We start from the raw sequence: 22,906 nt of genomic DNA, 5'->3' as shown, positions 1-22,906 counted from the left end.
GTAAACAAGGGAAACATGTACATTGCTGACTTGCTGTCGAGATCATGAAGAAAGTTGAGGATGCTACAATAGAATGTGAAATCTTCCAGCCGCAACGTAAAACAACAGCTCGACACGATCTGGAAGTCATCAATCCAGCAGAGACAATGAATCTGACAGACAAGCGCATTGCCCAAATCAGACGAATGACAAAACACAATGCAACTTTCCAAGCCCTACAAGTAGTAGTAATGAAAGGTTGACCTGAGAGCATCCAGGACACACCTTTGGTCACAAGAGCACATTGAGCATAACGAAACAAATTGACAGCCCAAGATGGCATCTCATACAAAGGAAATAGAGTCATTAACCTAAGGAGATGAGGAGAGAGATGCTGAAGCACATCCATGCGAACCATCAGGGCACTGAATCAAGCCTGAGAAAGGCAAGAGAAGTGCTCTACTGACCAAACATTAATTAAATTAAAGGCCACATTGGCCAGTGCAATGCATGTAACGAGTACCAGGCTAAACAAACTAGAAAGCTGTTGATCACACATGACATCCCAGGCAGACCATGGATGAAGCTGGCAGTAGACCTCTCCACTATTGCAGAAACTGATTATCTTGTCACTGTAGACTACTATTCTGACTACTAAGAGTTAGACCAGCTGACTTCAATGATGAGAGGAGAAATAGTAGAATGCCTGAAAGTATATTTCAGTTGTTATGGCATTCCAGATATTGTGATGAGTGACAATGACCCTCAATTCACGAGTGAAGAATTCAGCCGATTCACAAAGGATTGGGAAATTCAAAACTACACATCTTCTCCATTTGACTGGGGATAGTGCGGAAAGATTAAGGGGGCAGTGAAAATCGCCAAAAGAATCATCAAGAATTCGAGCAAATCTAGCATAGATACACACAAGGCAACCTTCGAGTGGAGAGGAACACCAACCGAAGGCATGGAAAGTAGTCCAGTCCAAAGACTAATAGCAAAACAGCTACTGAAACCAGAAGTAGTAACAGGCGTGAGTGGAAAAATCAAAGTGAAATGGCAGAAAGTCAAATTTCATTTTGACAAAACTGTCAAACCATTGCCAGAGCTGAGCATTGGAGAACCAGTAAGGTACAAACCTTCAATGCTCTCAACAGGAGTCAGCCCATGGCTTTCCCCAAGTGGAAACTCAGGACGTGTAGAGAAATTGTCACCTCATTCATACGTGGTGGAAGTGAATGACAAAATATATCTGTGCAACTGTAGGCACATACGCACGCCGCGCAGAGCCGCCCCTTCGCCGCGCAGAGCCGCCCCTTCGCCGCGCAGAGCCGCCCCTTCGCCGCGCAGAGCCGCCCCTTCGCCGCGCAGAGCCGCCCCTTCGCCGCGCAGAGCCGCCCCTTCGCCGCGCAGAGCCGCCCCTTCGCCACAGTCAGCTGGTCAGGAAGAAGGGATCTCACCAGCTGCACTGAGTACAGTTGAATCCCAGAAGTCCATGTGTTCCCAACAACCCCAGTTACCACAGCAACAAGTGCCAAGGGAATTACATTCTTCGGACAAGGAACATCACCCAGACAAACAGCTAATGAAAATGCACATGTGTACCATTAAGAGACCTACACTATTTAAAGACTATGAATGCAATGCAGCAGAAAGAGATCAACTAGAAGAACAAACAATTGTTAATGCATCAGAACAGTGGGTGTATAGTGGGTAACTTGAATTACTCAATGTTACACTTGGTCATGCATGCAAATTTGTCTTGTGCGCTAGGAAAAGGGGGATGTTTATATCTTTGTTCAGTATGAAAAGGGGAATGATTGAGTTTGAAGTGTAATCAGTTCTACATGTCCCATCTGGCTTGCTGTAGTCATGTGACTATGCCATGAGGCAGTCTCTCCAGAAGCTGCCATCGTGAGATCAGTTCAATAAGACTCTCACTGAGAAGACACTGATGGAGCACTGCCGTTTTTAAATATGAAACATCTCCACACCCGCCGCCATTGAAAAAGAAACGCAAAGGACAACTGCTTCACTGCAAAGCTAAGGAGTATGGCATGTGAGTTTGCTAACACCTTCACAGGCTTCAGCAACAAGTGTTTAGAGCTGGAAGTCTATGAAAACAGTTTTCCTGTCAATTAAGTCAGCCCCACCATCAATTGAAATTAGCTCCGATGCAAAGATCAGGCTTCATGCAGTGTGTCAGCATTCTTTAACTACTTGCCTGGCTTGTCACACCCAGCAAGTCACTGTCCAGTAGCCAGGATGTATGAACAAACATTTTCACAAATGAAACTGCAGAAGTTCTGCTTCTGCTCAAGGTTCAAGGTTAAACATCAGGATTTCCTCCAGTTGTCCATGACAAAAGTCGGAACTACAAGTGAGCAACACAGCAAAGCAAAAGCAAGCCTAAATTGCATTCCGAAAAGTTGATTTGTGCAAGGCATGGTTTTCCAATAAACATTTTTTTTTTAATTGTACGAAAGCAGAGTTGTGTGTGTGAGAGAGAGAGAGAGAAAGAGAGAGAGAGAGAGAGAATGTGGCACTGTAAAATAAATCATGTTGGGCATGTTGTTTAAGCCTTATTGCACCAAGCCTAAAAATGTTTCCTTCACATGCCGTCCCTTCACTAGTTGTGAAACATGGATTTACCTCCCCTCCATTCCAAAGTCTTGTACATCTTTGAAAACTCCGCTGGAAATGAAAATAATCAGGGATTAAAACTGATACAGCAAGCAGTTAAATTCTTTACACAGGAAACCAGCGACAAGACAGATAGCCAGAGAATGTAGAAGTCTCTAGCTGATTGGTGGAAGGGACGTACAAAAGTAGTCACATTGCTAAAGTGCAGTTGCTTTGTTAGGTCTATTCCTAACTGAGGTTTATGAATATTAATACAGGATTCTTTGGAGCGACAGTTTACTAGAAGGCGTGTATATGGGCGATATGGGTGGGCTGGTGGTGCATTTGACAATTTGCTACATAGTGAGGTTCTGTAGAGGATACAGCTCTTTTTAATCTAAAAAGGCTTTTTTTTTTGAAGAGTAAAAAGTTAGATCTTTATTAAAAATGGCTTATGGTAGCACAGAATATGATAACGTTTGGTACACAGTTTATGGTCTGTTACTCAATTCACAAAATGGAGCCAAATGCAGATTTAAAAACAACTTCTTTTTGGCAACAGATCAGTATTTACTGTGGAACAAAACAGAGGCAATCTCCTAAATAGAGGCATGAGAACATAGTGGAGCTGTAACTGAAGGAGGGTGAAAACAGGCATTCAACTGCAGTTTGACTATATACTTTGAAACAATTCTGAAGGTTAGATGACATACACTTCGATTGAATATATAAACAGAGCTGATCTACTCTGATCAATTTGATGTTGCACTGCCATTTTTAAAACCCATCAGCTGGCTTTAATAATCATTATTGCCCTTGGATTGTAATTGAACTCAATCCAACAAAGATCCAGTGTTTCATCTGAGCCCACCGCTCTATACAGATCAGATTTGACTTGTGTGTTTCCAAAACCATGTCTTTTGTTCACAATTTGAAAATGTTTCCATTCTCTCTTCTCCACTGAAAGCACAGGCTCTCGCCGGGCTGAGCTCTACATGTACAAACTAGCTTGCCCAAGTGAATTCAGACAACGAGTACAGGCTGCTCATCACTGAAGACATAAATGCTGAGCCGATCTTATTCTCAATCAATATCGCTTTGTAGAGTTTTCCAATGTGGTCACTGGAAAGTGATCCCTAGCTCGAGAGGCAGCAAGGCCAATTGTATTGTCCCATCCTGGTGGAGATCAACTCACTCAGAGCTGGTCAGGGGTGAAACCCAGGAAACGTCTTGGTGTATTGCTCAGTGCAACACCAGGTAATATATCATCAACTAAGAAATCAGGGTTTTAATTTTACAGAAACTACATGTAGCACTTTCTCAGCATTAGTGGAACCCAATCTACCTTGCACTACCAAGACCAAATGCCACCGATCAGGGCAATTCTTTGTTCCAACAATTTTGCTCAATTAATATTTCTATATAAGTGGGGCTCATAACCTTTTAATCTTCACGAAGCTCTTCTTCACAACTCCATTTCCAAAGTAAAAAGGCGGTGAACCTGGAGATCACGGTTCATAACCAGCCGAGTCTCCTCTTTCTGCTATGGATGTATTTGAAATGCGTTCAGAGTCGCAACCCCAGTTTGAGATAATTGTAGCGCATGCCACACAAAAAACGAATTCAGTCTAAATTCAAAGCCTTTCTACAAACTGCTACAGAAATGGTTGATCCCAGGAACAAAGGTGTCACTACAGTGCAGCCAGGGTTAAAAGGCCACTGTCCAGCATTCAACAGGAAAACTGCTAAACTTCAAGTTTCTCACCAGTGCTATGGTTCTGTTTAGTTTCAAAAATGACAAAAATCCTGCCTTCAACACTTACAGGCACCTCAAGTTCTTCAAAACTTTCCTGGCAAGACTGCAAAAGGGAAAAAACAGAAGTGAAAGAGTTCTTGAAAATGCTCAACATTGTACAATACTTTGTGCTTCTCTGAGGAAGCAGCCACATGAGTTTCCCAGGCAGTCATCACAATAAACATCCTGTACCATTCCCTGAACTTCTGTCTGGGTAATTCTCCATTTTACTCAACCTTTCCCACTGCTGACTTATCTGTGAACGAATTCTACTCGTGATGCAAACCCCACATCATGTGACACCATTAACTCACAAAGCAAGATGCCAGGCCACAAATCTGGATTCACTGCTGTTCTACTAATAAAACAACTAAAGCAATTAAAAGATTGTTCTAAATTTCCTACCCATGGTTGCCATGGTATTGATTGTGGAGTGCCAGCCACACGAACGTTCTGTCAGCGGGGTTCAAATTGATTATTTTACAATGAGCGAAGAGTCAGTTCCGGTCTCCCTCTGTTAGGAAACAACACACTCAGAATATGACGAGTTCTTTAGTAGCATGCTCAGACTCAGTTACTAGAAGACATTCATACTCTTATTCTTGTCGCATTAAGAGTATGCTTATCACAGCAACCCTTCTTTGTAAACTCTCACCATTTGTTTCTGGCAATTCCCATTTGTCTCATCCTTTCATGAAAATTCAAGCGTTTAGATTATTTGTGCAGCTGCTTTACCAAAGCAGACAGGATAACAGCTGGCCTAAGTGCTTTTGACCCCAGCTTTAGTGAATTTGTAAAATACATAAAAATTCTAATATGTGAACAATGCTATGGGATGTCCAAATAGATGCTGGGCACATATAGCCTGCAAGCTGTCTGCCAATTCTAGTCAGATTTTCCCAAGACTCAGCTAATCTCTCTAGGATCATACTGTCTCTTGCACTCAACACACTGCATTCCTTCCAATTTTGATGTCAAAGCTCTCAAATTGTCAATGTGCATTTATAGCTGAGGTTAAGACTACGTTGTAGGTTGGCAGCGAGATGAAAGATACATGGAGAGAAGTCCTGAGATTCAGGAAACCAAGGTGCGAGAGAGAGAGAGAGAGAAACAAAAACAAGAATGTGATCACTGCATGGTAGAGACAAGGGTATGACAGACAGAAGAAATAAAAACAGCCTGAATTTTGCATCAAGTGTAACAGTGAGGACAACAAAGCTCAGTGTTATTATTCAGTCAGATAGCAACATCCAGAGTCTACACGTGGCACAGTTAAACACAGAAATTTGGAAGTTGCTGTCCAATTTGCCCTGCTCTTCCACAAGCTTCACTCCATCACTACTACTCTAATAAATTTGTCATTGAAATCCATGGAAGGGTTAAATTTGCAGTAGTTACACTAGCTACAAACAACACAAGCCAGAAAAGTTTGGGGCTGATACATTCAGGAGCAAGTGAAATTTTAATGGCATAAGTCTTAATTATTGTCAAACCACCTCTCTGGCATTGAATTTTTTTTTTTCAAAGTTTGGAGCCTCATTCCTTAGATTTCTTCTCCCTTGTTTTACTATGATCCACTTAGGGACCAGTAACTATTTTGTTTAAAGTAGACAAAATTTGAAATCCCAATTACTCACTAGGAGAACAAAGCCACAAGATTCCACAGTTTCAAACAAACAAAATAAATATTACAATACAAAGTCAGAAAAGTTAAATCATGTAGAATATCTATCTTACACTCTCACATTCAGAATCAACATGAGGTAAATACAAATTAAACAGGCAAACTATGGTTGAACATACAACACTGCACATTAAATGGCAGAGATGTGACAAGATAGATCTCTCAGATTTCTCAGCAACCCACCTAGTTGTCATTGAACAGAATCATAAAATCTTGTTAAAACTCGGTCTCCCTCACAAATGATTTCAATTCTTCACTTTCGAAGATCTAGTTTCTGAATTCCCTCAAAAGCTGCTCTGTCTCAACAACTTCTCACCTTCTGATGGTTCAATCTCTTCCCCTGAGACTGTGTTCCACAGGGTTCACAAAGTTGCACTCCCACCTCCAATTACCAGCACACTTCCAACTCTTTTACAGACAGCTCCACTAAGCTGGCACTACCCTTGGATTTCTCAGAATTTCAGTCTCCCTTCTGCACCAAACTATAAATGGCACTTCGGAGCCCTAAATGCCTGACACAGAACCAGTGACCTTCCACCATCTTCTCAGCTCCCCAGGACTTCTGATCCCTAACTGCCTGGAGCCTACACAAAGTCTAAAGTGCAACCAAACCCTTCTCCCAGCAAATCCAGAAACTGACCCAGAGAACCTTCTTAAGCTCCACCCATCTCCATGACAACTCAGCCTTTCAGGGTTCCCCGAATGCATTTAAACTAATTTAGCTCTAGCTCCCAAAACAAAAAAATCTCCCTGGATTGCACTTCTTTGCAAGCAGTGTAGACATCACATCTCCAGCTAAGCAAGCCTACCTGCTGTTTTATAGCTCCGTTTTTTCTACTCTGATTATATTAAACAAACATGGGTAACCTTCTGAACTGCTATTTTCTTTTTTGGTGTTCTGGCAAGCTCTAAAGCCCAGCATTTTCATCACTGTACTGTCACAACGATCTTCCCAGAACCAAGCCACGAACTAGATATTCGTCACGGTACCTTATCACTTTGTTAATCCAATCTTTCACTCATTCTCTCTTTATTTTGCTTTCTGAACCTGATCTTACAATGAATTAAATAATCTAATTCATACCTCCTGGTTTAGACTCTGTCTCAATGAGGATTCTTCAGTCAGATTGCTTGAAGAGTTCTGTTGCTTGTCCAACTCATACAAGCTGCAGATCCCCGCTCTGATCTCTGGGAACCTCAAGTTACCAGTCAAAAGCCTGTGAAAAGTCTGTAGGGCAGCTGTACGTTTGATGAAGGACCAGCATCATTCCATCACCGCTAACCTCAGAAACTTATTTAAATTCAGCAGCATTTTTTTGCTTAACTTAAAGGCTGAAATATCAATTGCTTCCTGTGGGGGGAATCTCAAAAACCACAGGATGAAGAGGGTGGCCTGCCCCTGATTGCACAGAACCAACATGAAGCTCCATCTCCATCCCATCCGGCAATGCAATTAGAAGAGAATCAAACCCCACTTCCCCTCACTCTGGAGCCAAATCTGAAAATACATTAGCAGGGAATCAGAGTTTGCACTGCTGTGCCACTCCTGACCACAAACCACTGAATACACAATCCACAGCTCTCTATTACATAACAGGTCTCCATTACAGAATCACAGAAACTTTACAGTGCAGGAGGCGGCCATTCAGCTCATCAAGTCTGCACTGGCTCTGAAAGAGTATTCTGCCTAGTCCCACTCCCCCCCTGCCTTATCCCCATAACCTTGCACATTCTCTCTTTCAGATCGTAATCCAATTTCTTTTGAATATAAATCAATCAAACCTGCCTCCACCACCCTCTCAGGAAGCTCGTACCAGACTCCAAACACCCTCTGGGTGAAAAATTTTTTCCTTACATCGCTTTTACTCCTTTTGCCAATTATTTTGAATCTGTGCTCTCTAATTTTATGCTCTCAAGTGGGAACAGTTTCTCACTATTTACCCTGTCCATACCCCTCAGGATCTTGAATACCTCCACAAGTCTCCTATCAGCCTTCTTTTCTCCAAGGAAAACAGTCCCAATCTATCCTCAAAGGTACAGTTCTTCATCCCGGGAATCATTCTTGTGAATCTCCTCTGTATTCCAATGCCTTCACATCCTCTCTCAAGTGTGGTGCCAAGAACTGGACGTAATACTCTAGATGAGGCCTAACTAGTGTCTAATACAAGTTCAACAATCTTGTACTCAATGCCCCTATTAATAAAGTCTAAGATACTATTTGCTTTATTAACTGCTCTCTCAACATGCTCTGCCATCTTCAATGACTTATGTATATACACAAAGGTCCCTCTGTTCTTGCACCTCCTTCAGAGTTTCTCCCTTTATTTTATACTGTCTCTCCATATTCTTCCTGCCAAAATGAATCATCTCACACTTATCTGCATTGAACATCATCTGTCACCTGCCTGCCCAATCCACCAACATGTCTGAGTCCTTTTTAAGTTCAAGACAATCCTTATCACAATTTACAACATTTCCAATCTTCGTATCATCTGCAAATTTTGAAATCATGCCCTGAATACCACAGTCTAGATTACGGATATATATCAGGAAGAGCAAGGTTCCCAGCACTGACCCAAGAAACTCCACTACAAACGTTCCTGCAATCTGAAAAATATCCATTAACCACTATTTTGTTTCCTGTCACTCAGCCACTTTCTTTTCCAAGTGCCTACTTTCCCTTTTACTCCATGAGCTAGAATTTTGCTCAAGTCTGTTATGTGGCACTGTATCAAATGCCTTTTGAAAATCCACATACACCACATCAACAGCATTGCCCTTCTCAGTTATCTCCTCAAAAAATTCAGTTAAACATGATTTTTCCTTAATGAATCCATGCTGGCTTTCCTTAATTGTCCTGCACTTGTCTAAGCGACTATTGATTTTTTCCCAAACTATAGTTTCCAGGAGTTTCGCTACCACTGAAGTCAAACTGACTGATCTGTAGTTGCCCGTTTTGTCCTTGCACCCCTTTTTGAACAAGGGTGTAACATTCAGAATTCTCCAGTCCTCTGACACCACCCGTGTCTAAGGAAGATTATCACTAGTGAATCTGCAATTTCCACTCTTACTTCTTTCAGTACCCTTGGATGCATCTAATCCAGTCCCGGTACCTTATCAATTTTAAGGAAGTAAGTGTCACTTAATATTACAGAACTTAAATACTGCTGAAAAAAAACATTTTGTTGAAGCTTTTCATTTTGCACTCATCAGGACAATCACAAGAATACCAATGTCAGGGGAAGCAACAACTTTATACTATATAAAGAGAGTGCTGACTGGTTGGCAAGTGGACTCTGACTGGCAGAAGCACTGCTATGGAGAATGCACCAGTTAATGGTGACTGACAGTTAACTGCCAAGCATTGTTCGAAATTTAACCCAGGCAGCTCAACTCTGATTGGTCAAAGCATTGTCCTAAGGAATGAACTAGCAAATGGCTGTTTTATTTAGCTGGCACGGGCGCAATGTGTGTACACATTCTGTCTCCAAAGAACAGGGCACTGTGTATTAATATATGTAGCTTCTTGTACACGCAAATATGCCACACCATGAGCCCGACTGACAATCTTAAATTGGTTGTCAGCGTGATTTTTAGCACACTGAGGATTATTTAGCAAATGATGTCCAATTGCAGAGTCGCACCTAATGTTGGACACTGTTTTGAGTTTTGCAAGCACAGTCTGTACCTTGCCCGTTGCAAACAGTGGAAGGGATATGCTGTTTGATATGATTCACCAGTCTTTGGGACATATGGCCTACATACCTAGCATCTTAAAATTAAGTATAGATAGCCCTTCTAACACCATTTCCTTCCCAATTCTTAATTTTTCTAGTTTTCCAGTTAAGTCCTCTCACACCTCAGGCTGGGTAGTATCTTCCTCCTTTGTAAAGACAGATGCAAAGTACTCCTTTAATTTCTCCTACCTCCACATGGAAGTCACTTTTTTTTTAAATCCTTAACTGGCCCTACTCTTTTTTTAAACCACCCTATTATTTATGTGCTTATAGAAGACTTTGGAATTCCTAGCCATATTCGCTGCCATTCTCTTTTCATGCTCTCTCCTTGCTTCTTCTATTAGTTTTTTCACTTCCCCTGTGGTCCCTCTATATTCAGCCTGATTCTCCATTGTATTTTCTACCTGGCATCTGTTGTATGCACAATTCCTTTTCATCTTCAACTCTCTCTCTCTCTCCCCCTCATCATCCAGGGTGCTCTCGATTTATTTGTCATACCTTTCCCCTCAAGGGAATATACCTTGACATTGCTTGCAATACTTTTTTCTGTCAACATTTGATTCCAACTCACTCGACTCGGGTGCATTCTCATCCCATCAAGTTGGCTTTGCCCCAATTAATTCTCCCTTTTCTAGGTTGTTCCTTGTCCTTTTTCATAGCCAGCCTAAACCTTATGATACAATGGTCACTGTCCCCTAAAGACTCTCCCACTGATATTCGATCCACTTGAGCCAACTCATTCCCCGGAACGAGGTCCAACAGTGCCTGGCCTCTTGTTGAAACAGAAATATACTGCTGCAGAAAATTATCTTGAACACATTCCAGGAACACTTGCCCTTTTGCACTATTCTATCCCAGTCCATATTTGGATAAGTGAAGTCCTCCATTATAATTACTCTAATTCTTGCACCTCTCTAATTTCTTTGCAAATTTGTTTCTCTACATCCCTTCCACTAGTTGGTGGTCTATATACCACTTTGATCAATGTTATTGCACCTTTTTCATTCCTTTCCTCTAGCCAGAGAGATTCCATCCTTGACCCCTCTGGAACATTCTCTCACTCTCTCTACAGTAGTGTAATGCCATCTTCAATGAATACTACCACTGCGCAACCAACCTCCCTCACTTCCTTTCCGGTCTCTCCTAAACACCTTGCACCCAGGAATATTTAACACTCAGTCCTGCCCTTCTTCAAGCCAGGTCTCTGTTATTGCAATAATATTACAATTCCACTTGTCAACCTGTGCCCGTCGTTCACCAATCTTATTAACCACACTCCATGCATTCACATACATGCACATTAACCCCGATTTAGGCTTTTTTTAAACTTTCCCCCTTACCCTGGCCCACCTAATGACTTAACTATTGCCTACTCTAATTCTATCTAACTCTCCAAGTATTCTATCTACCTTGATACTACTCTGATATATCCTCCTTATCAGTTAATACTCCTTTACTTCCCACTGCCAGTTTCTCTCCTCTCCGATTTTCCCCTCAGGTTCCCATCCCTCTGCCAATCTAGCTTAAACCCTCCCCAACAGCACTAGCAAATCTCCCCAGGTGGACATTAGTCCCAGTCTTAAGGTGTAAGCCGTCTTGCTTGTACAGGTCCCACTTGCCCCAGAACTTGTCCCAATGCCTCAAATCTAAAGCCCTCCCTCCTGCTCCATTTCTTCAGCCACACATTGAACTGCTCAAATCTTCCTATTCTTATGCTCACTAGCATGTGGCACTGTGAGTAATCCTGAGAATACTGCTCGAGGCCCTGTTTTTTAATTCCCTTCCTAACTCCCTAAAATCTGCTTTCAGGACCTCATCCATTTTCCTATGTCATTGGTCCCAATGTGGGCCACGGCCCCTGGCTGTTCACCTGCCCCCAAAAGAATGTCCTGTAGCCGCTCTGTGACATCCTTGACCCTGACACCAGGCGGGCAATACACCACCCTGGACTCACATCTACTGCTGCAGATATGCCTGTCTGCTCCCCTAACTATGGAATCCCCTACCACTATACCTTTTCCTCCCCTCCTGTGCAGCTGAGCCACCCGTGGTGCCATGAACTTGGTTCTTGCTACAATCCTCTGAGGAACCATCATGCTCATCAGTATCCAAAATGGGAAAGCAGTTAGAGAGCATGATAACCCTGAAGGATTCCTAAACTACCTGCCTGTTTCTCTTGAATACCCTAGCAGCCACCCTTTCCCTCTCTGCCTGTGTACTTCTTAGCTGTGGTGTGACCCCTCTATAAACACGCTATCCACGTAATCCTCAGCCTTGCACGTGCACCACAGTGACTCCAGCCGCCGCTCGAGTTCCACGACCCGGAGTTCAGGTTTCTGCAACTGGTGACACTTCCTGCAGATGTAGTCATCGAAGACACTTTGTGCCTGCACAATTTCCCACAGGATGCACAGTCCACATGACTGTGCTGCACTAACGTAACTCACCTATCACTCACCAATCGTCTGTTCTGTGCCGAATCCAGAAAGGCCTATACTTACTAACCAATCAACTTATGCGACTCCTGTGACACCATTTTAATTTTTGTTCCTCCACACACTCTGTTTTCAATCTCCTGACTGCCTCTCCACTTACACTGTTCTTAACATCCCCTATGTGCAACTAATTTACTTAGCAAGGCTAGAAGCCAAGTCACTCCTGGCCTAGACTGAGTGACAGAAGGTTGTTCACCAAAGAGGCATTAAGTCCAATCTTATCCTCGGATATGCACTTTCTAGCACCGTTCTTTCACTGGATAGTAATGAAAACAGGAGCATTGGCCGATTACCTGCCCGCTGGGTTACAGAAGGAGACCCCAACTGAAGCACCTCGAAAGAGAGCAGCCAATCTGCAGTAGCCTCAACTTTTCTCTTTCTGAACCAGTCTTTTTTTGTACAGTTCAGTTGGCCACAGGATAAATTCACTGAACCCAGAGAAGTATACAAGTGATCATTGTTGTTCAAGAGCCACTGTCTGTATGACCACTTCCTGGTGGACTGGGGTTCCAATCATTCATCTCATCTCTTGAGTTGTCAACTGATCCGCTTAACATTTTCTGTTCATCTTTACTGTCTATAGTCTAGATGTGGAAGTTCACTACTGACATAAGAAATGTAGCACTGAGTGCAGTGCTGTGGCCTATGTTAAAACATTGAAGAATCTCAAGATTCCATGTGCTGCACCAGCATGTGTTGTTTATAAAAAGTGATATGACAGATTGAATATAAGATGGCAACACCATTAATCCCAAACAGAATCTCCAACCATCCACTAAAACTCCATTCCTAAATAAATAAATATTGTAGTTTCCCAGAAATGATTAATTTATGCAAAGTGTGAAGCAAATCAGTGAGTTCAATGTGAATTTGGTTTCCATCTAAAAAAAGAACCAAAATAAGTAAAATCCAGATGAGTCAAATCCCAGGAGATCCGCCCACAAATTCATGTTAAGCGGAGGTTTGATAGCTGAGGAAGCCCCATTCCCACATGAATGCATCTGCATGCAACCCATTATGCCTATGTCAAAAACAACAGATTCAAATGAATACACAGTAAAGTGGTAAATGTATAAAAAAGTCTTCATTCTATCTGTTCACACCTTATAATAGCCCGAAAGGCCGGAACATTGCATTAAAAAATGGGAACAACTCCCTAATCGTTTTCTGTTCGGGCGAGCATTCATTCATCAGCCTCCTTGATTGAAGGACGCTTTGTATCTACGATTGCATCATGTCATGCATCATACCGCAAAGTCTACTCCACGTAAGTTTCCACACTGGCATTCCGCAAGTGAGGGAAAAGTGCCTCGTCTTCAGGTTGGTTGACCTCACCCTGCTCTTCCTTGTTCTCAACATCATGTGCAGTTGTAACCTGTTTGAACCCCATCTCCCACCAACAACACAACTTTCTCACAGGTTTAGCCACACTCACAGGCTTTGCATGTCCTTTCACAGGGAGATCTCGATGTCAAATGATGGCTTGCCCATCTTTCCATGATTTCATATGCTTGTGCTGTCTAACTATTATAATGTATGGAAGAAACTGGTAACTACAGTTGACCTTCTAGCTCCTGTCTTTGTTTCATTGAATCCTTTGTTAAAAATGTCAACTCACTTGCAGCAAGTGTTTATAACCCTACACACCAAGTTTGATCAATGACAGCAAATATAAACTGCTAAAATCTAAATTCCAGGCAATTTTATTTGTGGCTTATATATTTTTAAAAAAATTTGAGAAAGGGAAAAACAAATTCAACGTCATTCCAATTCAAAGACTGTGAAACTCTGTGCTCTCAACTTAATTTACAAAGTCTTTTCCTTGTCAATTTCTCTCCTCCCCTTGCCTTTACACAATGTGTTGATGCCTTGTTGGAATACAGTTCCATGGGTGCACATACTTTCATATCAGCCTCGACAGTGAGCACCAGCAAACTATTTGACTATATGGCGCATCACTGTCCTCACCCAAGCTGCAGAACAGATAAATGTTACTCAGTGTGAGCCCTGCTTTCCAATCTTCTTACTTGTGAAACCCTAGTTTACGCATCATCATCTGCTAAATTGCCCCTTCAGCTCAAATTAGAAATGCAGCAGAATTAGCCAAAGCCATGACAGTAACAAGAGAAGAGCAACTCAACATTATATAAGACTGTAACACCCTCCAATCTGTGGGATATCCCTACGCAACGTTTTCAACTATGCACTTCCCAATCCCTATTTTCTCCACCTATGTTCAAAGGCAGTGACGCTTTTTAACCCGAGCCCCCGTTCCACAGCAGTAGGTTGAAATAAAACAGAAAACGCTGGAAATAATTAGCAGGTTTGACATCACCAGTGGAGGAAGAAATAGATTTAACATTTCAGGTCAATGTTCTTTCATCGGAAATTCTGACAAAAAGTCATTAACCTGAAAGATTAACTCTGTTTCTCTCTCCACGGATGCTGCCTGACCTGCTGAGTATTTCTAGCTTTTTCTGTTTTTGTTTCAGATTTCCAGTATCTGCAGTGCTTTGCTTTTACACTGTAAAGTCTTATTATCTGCAAAGATAAGCACATTAGCTGAAAGAAGAAAGGGAAGAGTTACATTTATATATTGCCTTTCACAATCTCAGGATGTCCCGAAGCAATTCAAAGACAATCAAACACTTTTAAAACGCAGTCACTATTTTAATGTAGGAATGCAGCAGCCAACTTAGGGACAGAAGGTTCCCACAATCAGCCTACATTTTTGTATTCAAGTCTCTGAAGTGGGGCTTGTTCCCACTGTAGTAACAGGTACATGCAGGATTAAATGTGGGACTGAATACTGTACCGCCCACAGTGATGTAAGAAGGCACATGACCCAGAGGCAGGGTCATTTGAGAGATGAACAGAGACGTGCAAAGGCCTAGGATGGAGTCAGCTACCTGTATCCTCTGTTGTACATATGTATATAGTTAAGAGTTGTTAATAAGACTTGCTGTTAATATACTCAAGACTATGAAGATTCTTCATGGTGACAGCATCCAGATCAAAAACCTTTATCCTCACAAGAATGCAGAAAAACTAAGAAAAAGGACGCCTTTAACAGATTCTGAACTGAAACAAACTCCCAACTGAACGTACAGACATGGATAAAATTCACCAGAAGGATAAAGCTCTAGAGAGAAGAGAGCTTTGAAGTGAAAAGGTAGAAGTTTTACTCCAGCATAAGACTCCATTGCATTTCCCTTGGAAGTCCAGCTTCAGCAAGAGCTCAATGCCTGGAAGGGGGAAAGAAAATTTTTTAAAACTCCAGGCTAGCCAATCCTGAGAAACCCCTTTTCTTTCATTCAGTCAGAAGCGCCATTTGAAAGAAACCCATCACTAATCCAGATCCCCAACTCAGTCTCAACACGCGGCTCCCAAAGAAAAAAAAAGAATAATTAATTTTTGTCTACTTCAGGTACCTCGCGACCATCTGATTTCTTAAACAGCAAGCCAATGGTTCTTTTCTACCTGTCCCCGCTAGCAACGCTGATTAAATAGTCAGCAGCCAGCTGACCCACACAACCATTGCAGAATCTTCTTCAGGCACAAGCGCACCGTCGCCATTTTGGAAAGCCCACCAAAAACTAGCAAGTGCGGGAAGGTCCATTGTTCAGTAGTGAACGGCGACGCCATCTTGGAAGCCTGTAATCTCAAAGCTATACCTACACTTAAAATCTTCAAAACTAGCCACAAATCCAACTCACCGGATCAGTTTGGACCAACCCAAGGGCCAAGTCCAACAGGACATCCAGCACCCTTGAGAAGCAATTTTTCACATTACTTTAGTGCATCAGGCCTCAGTAAAAAAAAAACAAAATCAGAGGAATGCTGGATTAATGCTTTATTTTTTACTGCATTATGATGCAGCAGGTGGCATTTGCCAGACTGGCCAAATCCACAAGGGAAACTTGGCCACACTATCGCATCGGTTTTTCAATTTGTATTTATTACGAGAAGGTTTGTGCACTGAATTCAGAAGTAATGAGTCCACTACCACCTTCAAAGATTTTAAAAATTAAATTAAAACATGGTGTGCAAGAATGAGACTGCAGCACTGAAGGAAACAGTTGCACATTTGGAAGGAAACTTGGAAAAACATTACATTCCCAAAGAGGTATACGAAGAGATGAAAATCCAGAACATGGAATGGTAAGCGAAGGTAGAAGTTCTCACTAAAGAGCGTGAGGTCTTTCAAAAACAATTGGCAGAAGCGCAATTACAGAATGTGACCTTGAAAGGTAGCACAGAGGAATTATACTCTGCCAAGGAAAAATTGATCAGTGGAGAGAATACAACATGGAGCAGCAAACAGATCTCGGAGCTGACGTATGTCGTCCAGAATCAGCCTGCCTCTCTGCTGAGCAGGGATGCCTGCATAGCCCACGATCTCCTCCAGACACCAGATGATGTCAAGGCTACCACTGTCGTTAGCCAGCCAGAACAGCACAGTCCTGAGTTCTCAAACACTAAAAAGAGTATTCAGACTCTGATTTCACCGATGATTTCACTTCTCTTTTTGCAGAGAAGTTTTGTCCATCATCATTCCAGGCCCTGGAAAGACCCAATGGTCCGACCAACCTACCGCACATTACCATAGCGCTTCCAGTGGAAGTGGTATAAGAGAAGGAGCAACAGTCTGAGAAGCCTCTACCTCCAATTACGATGGTACAGTTGGCAGACACACCAACAACTGTGCACACACGGCAACTTCTAGCCAGCATGCCAAAATCACAAGGGATGCTGGAACCTCATAGCAGTCTCATAGCACCATCAGCAAAAAAAAATGGAGGCAAGCAGGCTACTCAATCTTCTTCTTGCCACAGGAACATTCTTCCTCAGCCTCAGAAAGCTTCCCAATGGCCCAAGTGGAAAAAGAAAAGGTACTTCCAAACAGATGAATAACCATTTTCACCCTGCTCGCAAGAAACGGTCAAGAGTAACAACAACCAGGTATGGTTTAATATTAAGCAATGAAAGAAATGGATGAAACCATACACAAATACCAGTCCAGCCTCCAAGCCAATAACAAGAACCAGAAACACCTGAGCCTACCACTCTCCCTACAGAGCAGCGAACAAGATGTGGATGTGTTATAAGGCCTCCAGACCACCTGAACCTCTAACTTCGAGGATCTGAAGTGGAAGATGAGGTAGTGAGAATGGTGTTAATGTTAATAATCTGACAGCAATAATGCTGGAATAGCATTAAGGTTGTAACAAGAAGGTAAATGCACAAGACTTATAACAATGTAAGACTTGAAGTAAACTAAAGTAACTCTATACCCATGGGGTAAAGACTTGAGGGGAGATGTAGCAGTAGGATCTGGTACATAGAGGGTCAGTGGGGCTGTATATAGTACCATCCACATAGTGATGTAAGGAGGCACATGACCCAGAGCCAAGGTCAGTCTATAGATGGAGAGAGATGTATAAAGATCGAAGATGGAGTCAGCTTCATCCCTGTGCCCGCCACTGTATATGTATATAGTCATGAGTTGTTAATAAAGACTTGCTGTTAATATACTCAAGACTATGAAGCCTACTTCACGATGTCTGAAGCAGGATTCTTCATCCACAACCTAATGACTCTAACTGAGTCACAGATGACACTGTAAAAGGAACAAAGTTACTTCTTCCTTTTATGTGGCAACTCTTTTTGGTATTGTGGTCTATCTTCAAGAGGAGCAAAACGTGGAATCCCTTTATAACTTAATAAAAGGATGAATTGGTTATTCCCAGACTTCATTCTGTCATGAAGCAGCTTAAAATAGCATTTTTTACAATAAAAGCCTTTAAATAAAAGATGATTCAAGGGTTAATGATTACACACAAGCTGAGCTTTGTGACAGAGTGATACTACATATACGGCATAGAGAGAATTGTGCAATATGTCAGGTTTTGCAGTAATCTATCATATGCAATTATAGCCCCAGTTCCCAGGTTCTTTTTATAAGAATGAATTTTATGTTAGTCAAGATGAGGAATGTTCAGTAACACTTTCCATTTCAGACAACAGTGGCACCATCGAGTATCCCCAGATCAGATGCAGACCAGAGTTCCTTCTACTCTGCATATCAGACCCAAACTCAGTATCAAAAAACAAATTACTTGCATTTAAATAGCACCTTTAATGTAGGGTCCCATGGAACTTCACAGGAGTGTTAACAAACAAAATTTGACACCGAATCACCTAAGGAGATATTAGGGCAGAAGCTTGGTCAAAGTGGTAAGTTTTAGGGAGTGTCTTAGAGGAGAAAAGAGAGGAGGAGATGTGGTGAAGTTTAAAGAAGGGAATTCCAAAGCTTAGAGCCATTTCAGCTGAAGGCATGGCCACCAATGGCGGAGTGATTAAAATCGAGAATGCTCAAGAAGCCAGAATTGGAGGAGCAGATATCTCAGAGGATTTTAGGGCTGGAAGATATTACAGAAATATGAAGGGCAAGGTCATGAAGGGATTTGAAAACAAAGATGGAAATTTTAAGATTGAGATGCTGCTTGATTGGAAGCCAATGAGGGCCCTCGAGGACAGAAAACGATGGGTGAATGAAACTTGAGCAGCAGAGTTTTGGATGAACTTAAGTTTGCAAAGGGTGGAATGACGACACTTCAAAAAATATTTAACTGGTTGTAGAGCACTTTAGGATATCCAGTGGCTGTGTTCAAGATGCTTTATAAATGTGAGTTGTTTATTTAATATATACATACGGATATCACTTTCTCAAAACCTGCACTATAAATGACCTAGAGTATGATCTGTTAATCCAGTGCCCAATTTTGGGGTAGTTTTATGTCTTGGGCCCCATACATTCCGGAAAATATGGGCTACTGCTCAAGAAACAATAGCCCAGCTTCAACTGAGAAACAAGTTGGCCCAATCAGAAATATCAACTAAGGGAATAGAAAACATCATCTTTCACCTATAATCAAACACACCTTTGGATGGATGATAATAAACTATCCTACCAGCAAGATCAGTATTACATCAAAACTCTCAATGTAATCTGAATATGAACTCATCAGTTCTGTTTTTATTTTCCTGCGTTTCCAGAAATATAAAATCCCTGTGTGGTTACCAGGCTTATTTAGAATTGGTTTTTTTTTTTCCCTATTCTTTTACGGGGTATGGGCATCGCTGGCTAGGCCAGCGATTATTGTCCACTGCTAATTGCTCTTAAGGTGGTGGTGGTGCGGTGGTGAGCTGCCTTCTTGAATCGCTGCAGTCCATGTGGTGTAGGTACTGTAAGTGCTGTTAGGGAGGGAGTTCCAGAATTTTGAACCAGCAACAGTGAAGGAACGGTGATATCGTTCCAAGTCAGAATGACTTGGAGGGGAACTTGCAGGTGGTGAGTACCAGCACATTAGAGAGAGAAAAAAAAAATCACACTTAAGCCAATACATGTTAATGTTGTGTGACAGCCTACTTTGTCACTGCAAAATTGCTCACACATCAGTGACAGATTTATAAACAACAGTAATTCACCAGCATAGCAACAGAGGCTTCACTTCAAAAATTAATTTGTTACACATGAAGCGCTGGGGGACAAGGAGTGACTGCATATCAGCAAGTGGAAAAAGTGAAACCTGGTAGGCAAAAAAGATGCAAACAGTGCATTCCCATACAAGCATCCTGGGATTTACAGCAGCATCTCAATAAGGTGTTTATATATACACACAGGCCCCTCTCATTATTTCACCTTGCTCCAAATGCTCTTTCAAAACACAATCCAAATTATAAAGAACCAAATTAATAACTACACTTTCTTCCCTCACTCCAATAAACACAGCATTATTCCCTGTCATTACTCTGGAGATCTCAGGACCAAAGGTGCCCCAACAATATATACATTATTCACAATCAATACTTGATCCATGTAAAATACTCCATGCATTACTCATTTGGCAGAAGGGCAGTGAAACCAGTTTCTATTATTAATTTGTTGATGTGATATAAGCACCAGTAACAAGGTCAGCATTTATTGCTCATTCCCCAGTTGCCTTTGAGAAAACGGTGGTGAGCTGCCTTCTTGAACCACTGCAGTTGATGTTGTGTAGCTCAAAGTGTTGTTAAGAAGGGAGTTCCAGGGTTTTGACCCAGAGACAGTGAAAGAATGGCAATACACCTATTCTACAGAATTCCAGATAACTATTCATAAACAAAAACAGCTGGAAAAACTCAGCAGGTCTGACAGCATCTGTGGAGAGGAATACAGCTAATGTTTCGAGTCTCTATGACTCTTCATCAGAACTATTACCTGATCCAGGTACATCTCAGACCTGTAGACGAATCAAGTACAGCATTTCTGGACATCATTTGAAGACTCTGTGCTCCAATATGCCAACTAGTTGTGGGGCACATAATTATCTGGATCAATAACAATTTGTACTTGCATAACTCCTTTAACAAAATTAAAGTCCCCATAGCTTTTCACACACGATAGGTGACTGAATGCACATTCAAAAGAGTTTGTGGAGGTTCTTGGATGCAGGAAGTGCAGCAAATCAGAAGGGTTTAGGGAGGGAGTTTTTTAAAATTCATTTACAGGAAATGGGTATCATTGATAAGTGCAACAATTGTTACCTATCCATATACAACCAAGTGGCTTGCTAAACCATTTCAGAGGGCAACTGGAAATCAGCCATATAGCTTTGGATTTGGAGTCACATTTAGGCCAGGCTGAGCAAGGACAGCAGATTTCTTTCTCTAAAGGATATTAGGAAGATCCCAATATCTTCCTAAGATAGTGAACATGATGTATTTTTAATGGTAACCTGGCAGTTTCACAATCACCATTACCGATTTATTTCTGGTTTAATTCATTAACTGAATTTAAATTTTCCAGCTGCCATTGTGGGATCTGAACTCACTTCCCTGAATCATTAGTCCAGCCTCCAGGTTACTAATATAGTAACATAGCCACTTTGTTAGCATATACCTTTGAGAGTCCCAGACCCAAGACAGTTGAAGCCCTGGCAATATAGGAGTGGGAATTCAAGAGATTCCCAAATCAGAAGACTGTCAGACACAGGCTGCTATGTAGGGTTGGAGAAATTTGAGGAACTTGCAAAGAGAGTTGCTGGGTGAGGAAATGGGGGCTTGAAGACAAAGCTTTTAAATTCAGTGTATTGGGCGTCAGGGTGCCAGCAAAGATTGGCATAGGCTGCAGCAGTGGATAAGTGAAACTAAAATCTGGACATTTTACCCACACAAACAGATGGTCAAGACACAATTAATCTTAAATTTTGGGCATGCTATTCCATAAATTAAGCAATGAGAAAGATTATGCTGGTAAATTCAAGATAGATAGTTGGAAGAAAGCAAAGAAGTTAGGAGTATACTGCCTGGTACCTTTTGAACATTGAGCCCAGATAAATAAAAACCTCTTGTCTCTAATAGTCTTGTATATTCTTATCTATTCTTGAATATTTACTGAATTGGAAAATAGGAATTCTTTAGAACCCAGACAGTGTACATAACACCAAAAAGAATTGCTGATTTCTCTTTACAGTGGTTGTCTACTATCAATGTTAACAGTCACAACTTGGCAGGCACTTCAAAAACAGATTCTATGAATAGACTAGAAACTTGACTTAAAAGTTACCAGCTCAGCATTCATCAGTACTGAACTGCACCAAACATGGATTAAATGATCATGGCGTCAAAACCACATACGTTACCTAATACAACATAATTGTTCACGTGAGTTCTCATGCATTTTAATGTTCAATTAAAACAAAAAGCTCAAAGCAAGAACAATTAAATCGTTAAAAAACAACAATCTCTGCAATGGAGCTTTCAGTCACTTCCCTAAATTTCTCACTCTCAACCTCACCCTCCCCCCATTCTCATTGGGCTATCCTTGGGCTACAAAAAATGTGCTATACAATTACAAATTGCTCATGCCCATAACACATGGATTCAGATAAACAATCAATGGCCTTCTATTGAAGAGTGATCATTGCAATAATGATTTGCATCCCTACAAGCAAAGCTGATAGGAGCAATTCACCGACAGTAAACACTCATCACTGCATCAGCTTCAGAGGCTTTGCTGAAAGGCTATGTTAACCCTGCGCAGTGTGTCTGGGCTGGGGTGAGTTCTTCGCTGCAGCATCTCCTTAAACAAGCCCTCCCTCCCCCCCCGCCCCGAGGATTGCTAAGAAGATGCTGGGTGCGGTGCGTTGGGCACCAGATTTGGGAAGGAGGGACAAGATGCCGGACCGCTCTGAGACGGAATCCCCAAGGTCTTCACTCTCACCTCACCTCATCTCACCTGAGCTCATCTTCCCCGAGGCGCGTTCTCATAGCCCTCGCCTGCTCTCGCGCAGCCACGCTCCTTTCCGGTTCCCACTGCGCATGTGCTGAAGTGGCAAAGATGCCTGGGGTTTGTAGTCTTTCTTTTGGCTCTGTTCTGTTGACTCAGATGAGGGGGAAAAATGCCGCATCCTTTCATCATGGGAGGCTGTACATAAATAATACCTCCCCCCCAAATTTGAACGATCACTACTTCGCAGCCTATCAAATAGAATTGCAGATAAACTTATCCACACACAACTGTAATCCTCAAAGAAATCACATGCACCTG

At 41.9% G+C, this 22,906-nt stretch overlaps 1 protein-coding gene and 1 long non-coding RNA gene across 2 annotated transcripts in view; one reads left to right on the top strand and one right to left on the bottom strand.

The window, feature by feature from the left end:
- The window catches only part of atp13a2 (ATPase cation transporting 13A2), an 84,884-nt gene extending 62,253 nt beyond the window's left edge, over positions 1-22,631 (bottom strand). The window contains exon 1 of the mRNA XM_078558124.1: positions 22,595-22,631. Coding sequence (XP_078414250.1) covers positions 22,595-22,604 — 10 coding nt within the window. The 5' untranslated portion in view covers positions 22,605-22,631. The remainder of the gene's footprint in view (positions 1-22,594) is intronic.
- On the top strand, positions 1,681-14,003 carry LOC144690543 (uncharacterized). Its single transcript, XR_013578903.1, has 3 exons — positions 1,681-2,038; positions 3,164-3,300; positions 12,627-14,003. It is a non-coding gene; the product is annotated as an uncharacterized LOC144690543 (long non-coding RNA).
- Positions 22,632-22,906: the final 275 nt, after the last annotated feature.

This window comes from Cetorhinus maximus, chromosome 15, assembly GCF_964194155.1.
Source record: "Cetorhinus maximus chromosome 15, sCetMax3.hap1.1, whole genome shotgun sequence".
Taxonomy (NCBI): domain Eukaryota; kingdom Metazoa; phylum Chordata; class Chondrichthyes; order Lamniformes; family Cetorhinidae; genus Cetorhinus; species Cetorhinus maximus.
The sequence above is the reverse complement of the archived record's forward strand: the minus strand, read 5'-3'. Positions and strand labels throughout refer to the sequence as shown.